The sequence below is a fragment of the Ciconia boyciana genome, chromosome 4 (genome assembly GCF_034638445.1).
Source record: "Ciconia boyciana chromosome 4, ASM3463844v1, whole genome shotgun sequence".
Taxonomy (NCBI): Eukaryota; Metazoa; Chordata; class Aves; order Ciconiiformes; family Ciconiidae; genus Ciconia; species Ciconia boyciana.
Genome location: NC_132937.1, coordinates 41,110,099 through 41,118,250, shown reverse-complemented (window position 1 = coordinate 41,118,250; position 8,152 = coordinate 41,110,099). Strand labels below are relative to the sequence as shown.

The 8,152-nt window shown below is 34.3% G+C and overlaps 1 protein-coding gene across 6 annotated transcripts in view; it reads right to left on the bottom strand.

The window, feature by feature from the left end:
- Positions 1 to 349: 349 nt before the first annotated feature.
- Positions 350 to 8,152, bottom strand: part of SREK1 (splicing regulatory glutamic acid and lysine rich protein 1) — a 43,303-nt gene continuing 35,500 nt past the window's right edge. For 5 of the 6 annotated variants that reach the window (XM_072858750.1, XM_072858749.1, XM_072858752.1 and 2 more), the window contains one exon: positions 2,657 to 7,401. In XM_072858750.1, coding sequence (XP_072714851.1) covers positions 7,249 to 7,401 — 153 coding nt within the window. In that variant the 3' untranslated portion in view covers positions 2,657 to 7,248. Of the gene's footprint in view, positions 1,272 to 2,656; positions 7,402 to 8,152 lie in introns of those variants that run through there. The other variant, XM_072858751.1, reaches the window with a different exon arrangement.

The window sequence follows — 8,152 nt, the reverse complement described above, 5'->3', positions numbered from 1 at the left end:
AGAGTTGAATACTTGTGAGGAAAACGCCAAGCTAGCAGAAAGACAAGTATTTAACAGCTCAGAAAACTTATTAAATGAGTCTTAGTAAAATGAGTATTCCCTTAAAATTGAACAAAGCAGAGGAACAATTGTAGAAAATGTTACCTCACCACAGTAAGACACAAATCCGATGAAAGCAGATGATTATACATTTGTTTAATGTTCACATTTAATGTGGACCAACGCATTTGCTTTGAACTTCTAAATCCAGTAGAATCAACCCTCTAAAATATTACTTCAATACAAATTAAAGGTTTTCTTTAGGCTTTATCTTTAAAAAGAAATGTAAGATTTGTACAGAGAAAAACAGAAGCAGCAGCACAGTCTTCCCCAGGTCTGGTACTGAAGCAGCACACTTAATAAAAGACTAGTACTAACACTCATGTCTGCCTGTTTTAAGAAAACAAATAGGCAAAACAAGCCATGTACACAAAAAAGTTTGATTTTAAAAGACTGCCACTTTTTTAGTCAATTTTCAATCACATCCTCTAAAAAGAAATTTTTTTTGTGAGTAATTCCTTAAGAAAATTAGGTAGTATATAATATAAATAGGTAATATATGACTTTGAACCATTGCTAAGACATCTCAATATATTTCTCAGATCTGTTTTCCCCTGCTTTCACATTCAGAGGAGCAGCATGATGAAATGCAGTTATCCAGATGTGTTGCAGTTATGCAGATGTGTTGACTAAATCACCTGATCAGTAGGAGTTAAACCAGCCACAAGTCTCATTACAGACATGACTGTTCTCAAAAAATCACAAGATCCCTACTAAGCAAAAGTCTGCTGAGAAGCACATCTTAATCATTGCTGTTTAGATTCCTACACATTATACAAAGCAATAGAGAAGCTTAAGCACTGAAAACAGTGAATTTTAATATGAAAATATCCATGACAATACATTGACATGTATTGTTAATGTCAGGAGGTCTGCATGAACTCCTGATCCTACTTTAAAAAAAAAAAAGGAATTTTGACATACACTTCTATACAGCCACATTTATTAACTTACTGTTTCAAAGTGACAAGCTCTCCCTGGTGGAACTATGGTAGTTTTCTCTGAAGAAAATCCCCTGCTCAGCCAGGGGATTCCGAAGCCTCTTCTGTAACTAAACAGTGATGATACATTCAATTACTGAACCCCTCGCCACCTTTCCTGTAATATTCTTGTCAGTATCAGTCCAACAAGACTCAGTTACAAAGCACTTGATTCTCTGGGGCAGATGTAGCCTAAAAAAAAAAAAAAAAGAGAGAGAGAGAGAAAGAATTGCTTCACAGCCATTTGCTGTATCTCATCCAAATTTAGTGGAAGTGAGTTTATGACACCATTAAGACTTTGGGACATTGTTTATTTACAAAAATAACAACAACGTAATAGCAGCATTTGACATTTCTTTACTTGTACCATTTCATAGTTGCTTCATTAATGCAAAAATATACTCTACCAACATGGAACAAGTTTGGTTATATGTTTATTAAACTTTGAAGACCTACTTTATTACCAGAAATATCAACCTTTGAGAAGGGAAATAATATTTTTGCTGCTTAGTGCTTAAGTTCCCCAGGTATATCTGAACCCAGACTGTGATAGGTGCTGTGTATAACAAACTAATCATAGCTCCTGTATCGGTGGGAAAAATACCAGAAAAGATCTACTGATTGACTACATGAACTGTGCATGTCAAATTACTCTCTTGATGCTTCCAGAGCAGATCACTCATTCCTTTGCTTAAATTATTATGAAAATTATGTACTTATGAAGTAGCAATTCCTAAGTGGCCCATGATTTACTCATCAGTGCAGCAGCAGTTCTAAATGTTTGCACTAAGGAAGGTTTTACTGAGTAGAGCAACAGCTTCTTCTAAGAAAGCAACTTAACTGGCAGCCTCATTAATGACATCAAGGACTGAGTGAAAGGAAGATGAAGTTATTCTTTTACCATTGCTGCTAAGTCTTTCAGGTCAAAAAAGACACACATAACCTTTTCAATGGGAGAATAATAATTTCTTTAACAAGATTAGTACGGAACATACTTTGTACACCAAAAATCTCTAGTCTTGTGTCAAATTTGGCACTAGATTAATGTAAAAAATGTAATGAATTAAAAACAAAAGTGTAAGCCGAAACTTTCTGAATAAAATGTATAAACAGCTAAAAATTAATTTTTGCTGTCCATGTTCTCCTGTATTGAGTTCAACAATCATAAAACTGTCATGACAATTTAAAAAAAAAATTTTTGCCCTCTTAGATAGTAAGAGTTCACGGTTTCAGAAAGCATTGTGAAAACCGAAGTCTGTAGACAGCTTCTCATCTGTAGTATTAACTTAAACAATACAGAATCAAAGTGTTAGAGCTGTGTCTCCTCAAACTAGGCAGAAAGTACCTGCCTCCACGTATTGTCAGACAAGTTTGTTAAGCTGTTTTATATTGAAGAGAATACAGAAGAAACCCCCATACTAACGTACTCAGATCCTGCAATAGGACTTTCCTACAAATGAAGCATTCTTGAATTTGAAATAAACACCACATGCATTTTTTAAAAGTTTCAAATTAAACACAATTGAAAGTGTATTTCTCTTACATAAAAGAAAAAAAAAATCCCTTTTGTACAGTGCTTTTAGTTTTCAATATTCTTTTAATTACACTTTTCAGCATATAAAAATAAACCTAAGGTACAGGCTGAAAACTTTTTTTCTGTTTACATATTAGCAAACAAAATTAAGTTTTAGATTCTCTTTAGGTAATAACATGTAACAGTATCTACAGATTTCAACTGTCCACACTCCAGTCTCTGGTGAGAAAACTACATTTCTCTGAACTAAATGCCTACGATTTACATTATTTTAGCCATTTCCAGATCTCAGCCTTTGTGTCACTAAGTCCAATTCTCACTTTTAAAATTATGATAACACCAAATGCAATAATCGATTGCTAAAAAACTGAAAGTACCAAGTGGCAGGTAGGACCCATAATATGCCCCAGTTTGCAAATCATTGTTCAGAATTCACATCTTTAAGCTTATTTGTTTTACCATTATAATGCAATTTTCACACTAAACATTTACGAAACTAAAGATTATTTTTGTCTGTTTTTTTTTCCTCTAAGTGAATGGCTAGCAAAGTTAAAATACATGAACTCTAACCTTGTTTCATTACAAACTAACAAAAAGACAATGAGGCAGAGATGCTTCAGACCTAAAAGTAGAAGATACACACATCACTATGGCATTACTGCTTGCAACAGTCATACACATGAATGAAAAAAATAACACACTAATAAGGACAGGTATGAAGTATACAATAATTTGTATCATACAAAGCAGCCTTTACTTATTATCTCTTCCTTAGACCAAAAGAAAATCACAGAAATCCCTAAATCTAATATCTATTACAAAATACCAGTACAAGCTAAGGGCAACACAGAGAAGCTACCACGTAGCAAACAGATTTGCAGTTTCAAAGTAATGTCAGGTATTGCCTTAGATGTAACTGGGCCAGAAAACACTAGCAAGCAATGCAAAGCATGCTACAGACTACAGAATTTACCTTCTTTGAGCAGAGTAAACACACTCAAGTGGCCACAGTTCATTTCAGAATCCAAGCTGTGCATGGGTTGCTGCTGTTAGCCAGCTAATGTAAAGCTAGTTCAGAGGTATCTAACTGAAATTGCCATCAAAAATATTAGCAGGTGACTAATGAGTAGGCAGAACCCACACCTCACTGATTTCTCAGGTATTCTTCAGGTGTTTCTAGTTTCCAACTGAAGTGCTTTTTTCCCCTGTTAATTCTAATTCTGAAATATGAAAACCAATATTCTTTACATACCATACTACTATCAGTGTTTGCAAACAAAATTTCATCCCTCACACCTGTGTAAACCTATTCACTTCAATGAATTTATCTAAGTCACAGCCACCTCTATTTTGAGCTTGGAATCCTGTTTCATCCACCAGCAGCTGTCTTCTGCTACCTTCTTCTTTCAAAATCCTAAGAAAAATCCTATCTGTTATGCAGAAACACTGCTGTGAAATAACTGTGGTCACTAACGGAAGCTTACGTGTATGTGCTTTACGTGGTCTTAGCAAAATGGCACCGTATCATCACTTTTCTGAGCAATTACGAGTCACAACATTTTCAAATAAAGGCTGACTCAAATGAAATTACATTTAGAACAATACAGCTATCATGAACTACACTGCTCTCAAAACCTCCACTCAATTTAATCTCATTTATAAAGTGCAAAACCAAATAATCCGGACATGGCAGCTCAGCATGCAAGTTTGTTAACGATGAAGGCAATGGACTTCCAGTGGAAGCTGGACCCATTTAATGGATGATGCACACAATCCTGTCGGAGCAAGCAGGAGCTTCATTACTGTGCTACACTACTGGTTTAAAACTGAGCTACCCTCTGCAGAGACAGGCATTTTACAGAATAATAGTTCTCTAGTAGTGGCTTTTTAGGAAGAGGGGAACTGTAAAACACCTAATACAAAAAGAACTTAACTACCTCACAGATCTGCACAGTATTCACAAAGCAAAACCAGAAAATACAGCATTTGTAAGAAAATATGACTTGAAGTGGGGAGGAAATGTGTGTGTTTGGTGGTTGGTTGTTTTGGGGGGTTTTTTGCTTTTTAAAAAAAAAAACAAACAACTTTTTGTAAGGGAACCATTAATTCAGATAGAATATAACAATGTGCTGCATATGGACTTACACATGTGATAAGTTAGCTAGTAAGGCTGCCATCCTTAACTATTAATTTCCAAAGGCATGTTTCTTAGCTCACTGTACGCAATCCTTTACATATTCTGTAACTGATATATAATAGAGCTATGCAATTTCAGGATAACAAAACTCAAGAAATCAAACCAGCATCAGCTGAAACATGATACACTGCAAGAATTCTAATTCCTCCCAAAGGAGAAACTTAGCTTTTCAAAGATATTATAAATAATACATGTATATTTTCACTGGTATCCACGTTTCAAATCAAAGAAGCTGCGTGAATAAGACCAGATCAACTAAAAATATTCCTTTAATAAATATGTACCAGCAGAAACTTCCCTCTAAAATACTTAATTTTATTAGTGAAATGGTACCAAAGATAACAAGTATACAAACAATCTCTTTGCTCTATGCTACTTACACATCATAAATAAGACAGCTGTTGTTGCAAGACACAATCCTTCACAGTCTTTCTGTAAGCATACAGATTTGTCATTCTTTTATCAGAATAAGCTGTTTACCAGCCAACAGCATGTGGCTTAAACATCACAAAAATGACTGTCTATACTTTACATGGTAAAGCATTTTCTATAGTCTTAAGTGTACACAGTGGCAAGAACATTAAATCCTATCGAAAATGAAGAGTGATTAAGCAGCTTCACAATCAAACTGGGTTTCATTACCTTAGGAACTGGGCAAATTTTTTATTCTCTGTAATATGCTTTCTTTTTTTTTTTTTTCTGGAAGAATTAACTTTGCAAAGGAAAAGAAAAACAAATTGAAAGCAAATAGCTAATATGCTATTGTTTTTTTTTTTTTAACTGAAAGTAATAACTCTTCCCATGAGGTAAGGCAATTAAGTCATTTGATTGTATTAAGTTGTATTAAAAATAATCTACTCGATTTTACGTATAAGTAAGTAAGTTTTAAATGTATGACTCTGAAGAAATCTCATGTAACAGATTAAATTAGTTCAGAGAAGACAAGCCATGTTTTACCTTGACAAAAATATTTGCTTTGTCATTCTCTTCTTACATGCTTTCTCCCCCAAAGAATGAAAAAAGAATCTCTACCATATAACTCCTGTGTAAATTAATTTTTTTCCCCAAATTATTTATCCCCCCTTCTTTGCATACAATTCCTTTTATATCACCCAACAGGTATCAGAGAAGATGAAGGAGAGGTAACAATTAAGGCCATCCAAATGTAGATTAAATGTCTAAAGGGCTGTCTTTGATGCAGGTGATCAGAAAATGCTTTGATTCAGCTACTGCTTTTGTACAGTGGTGGTCCCCAAATTGCATCTTTGCTTTCATCTATAAATCTCTTCTAAAAATAAAAAATAAAAGTAAGAATGGAGCTTCAGTATTTTAACAAGTGAATCAAACAACCGTTCTGACAAATCACTTGCATTCTTTTCTACAGTATGGTGCTGGCAAAATAGCAACAGAGATCATGTAAAATTTAGCTGAAAATGAGTAACAGCACATATACATTTCTAGAAAATACCACATTTTAAGAAGGCACTAAAGCTTCTGCTTGTGCTCCCATATTTTTTTAAACAAATCAGAAAAATTTATTTTCTGAATGGCACCTGTACTAGTTGCAGCTGAACAGACACACTGCAGTACGGCTCAAAACAAAGCTGTAAGTTCTGATAATACCATACAGATGTGCTCACTTATAGAAGGACAAAAGAAAACAACAAAACAAACAACCCCAAAATAACCCACTAAGCTAACCTATTCTCTATAACATGGCAATGTTCCTTTTAGGAACAGAAAAGTAGCATGCGTTGTTCAAATATTTAAAAAGAAATATTAATTTTAGGGATATTAGTAAGAAATTCTTTTAAATAATAAAACCCAAGAATCTCAAGCAGTGAGCAAACAAAAACATACTAGTCAGTGGGCATTTAACATAGGAACTGTGAAACTGTGTTTATGTTTAAAAATCCTTTCCCTACAGTTGTCATTTACAACAAAAGAAAGTGTGTATATTTATGCACCATTTCCAAGCACATCAAACAGTACACATTGAAGTTTTTGTGGATTTTTTAACCCACAAGGTAAAACAATACAAAATTCATCAACAAGCAATATTTTAAACAACCTTCAATGCATATCTTCAGCTTTTTTTTGGGTAGTACAGGTTTACATCTTTCAGTTTCTACTTATTTGTAACAGCTTATAGCAAAACTTAACATAAATCATTTTACAAATAAGTACAGCCATCATGGAAATGCATGGATTTTCAGAGATGAATAGTTCTGATGGCATCTGCCTTTTCATGGTATGACTACTGGTCCGTGCTTTCTTGCTTTACAGCAAGAAGACAACAAAGCTATCACAAGAATTGGAAGAGCTACTAGTACTATCAACACGTTCAGGTTGATTGCTTTGACATTTTCTTCCTCATTCTGGGAAATAAAAAGCTTTGGGTTTCATTCCTTAGTTGAATCAGAGGTCCGTTCTTTGCTTTAAACCTCTTCCATTTTAATTGAGAGGTTTTCTTCATTTGGTTGACAGTTCCCATTCTGTTGTAGTTTGACTTCATCTGTCCTTTGTGTATCTCTGTTGTCTACTTCCTTGTCAGTTTCTGAATTCTGATCCTCTTTAGTGTGATCTTTGTCCTACCAAAGATAAAATTATTTTACAAAAAAATCATATTCTTAGCATTATAGGATATGACTTCCAACCAACTGTTGGTATTTTTGTTGTCTCAATTCTACATGCCTATCTTGTCTCAGCAATTTTTAGAATAGAGGTATCAGCGTCTTTTCCTTTTTAAAAAAAAAAAAGGCTTTATTTTCAATTAGCTGAAGTTAGGCACTCATAACAACCCGTCATCCAAGAAATCGTTGCCATAAAGTGATCTGTCTTTATCATTAATATCCAGAAAAAACAGAACAAGCAGCATCATGAAACCTATGAGAAACAGCTCCAGAAATTAAGATTTCACTATATTTTCTAAATAAAACAGGATTAAATTTTTTCTTTCATATTTTTTGTCAGGTATCTGATTTTAAGAGAGATCTCGGGTAAGATAATTACTTAAGCATGTGGACAGAGTCACCTAAACCAGCTGTTTTGTAACAGTTGAGTAATTCTGAGTACAACAAACTAGACTTTAAAGGCATGCTGCTTTTCAAATTCTAATATTAAACAATTTGAAGATGTTTCTTTTAATTACAGCACCCTCTATTTTGCAGGGGAAAATCCCATACCACTCTTCCCCAACTCTTCAACTTTATTCCTGTAGAGTCCAATACGCAGACCAAGACCAAAGCAACCAGGGAGAGGCTGAACTGCAGAGTTCAAAAGTAATCTTTTCAGCTTGACAGCCAAGCTGTCCCTGAACACTGCTCCTTAGTAACACAGTCT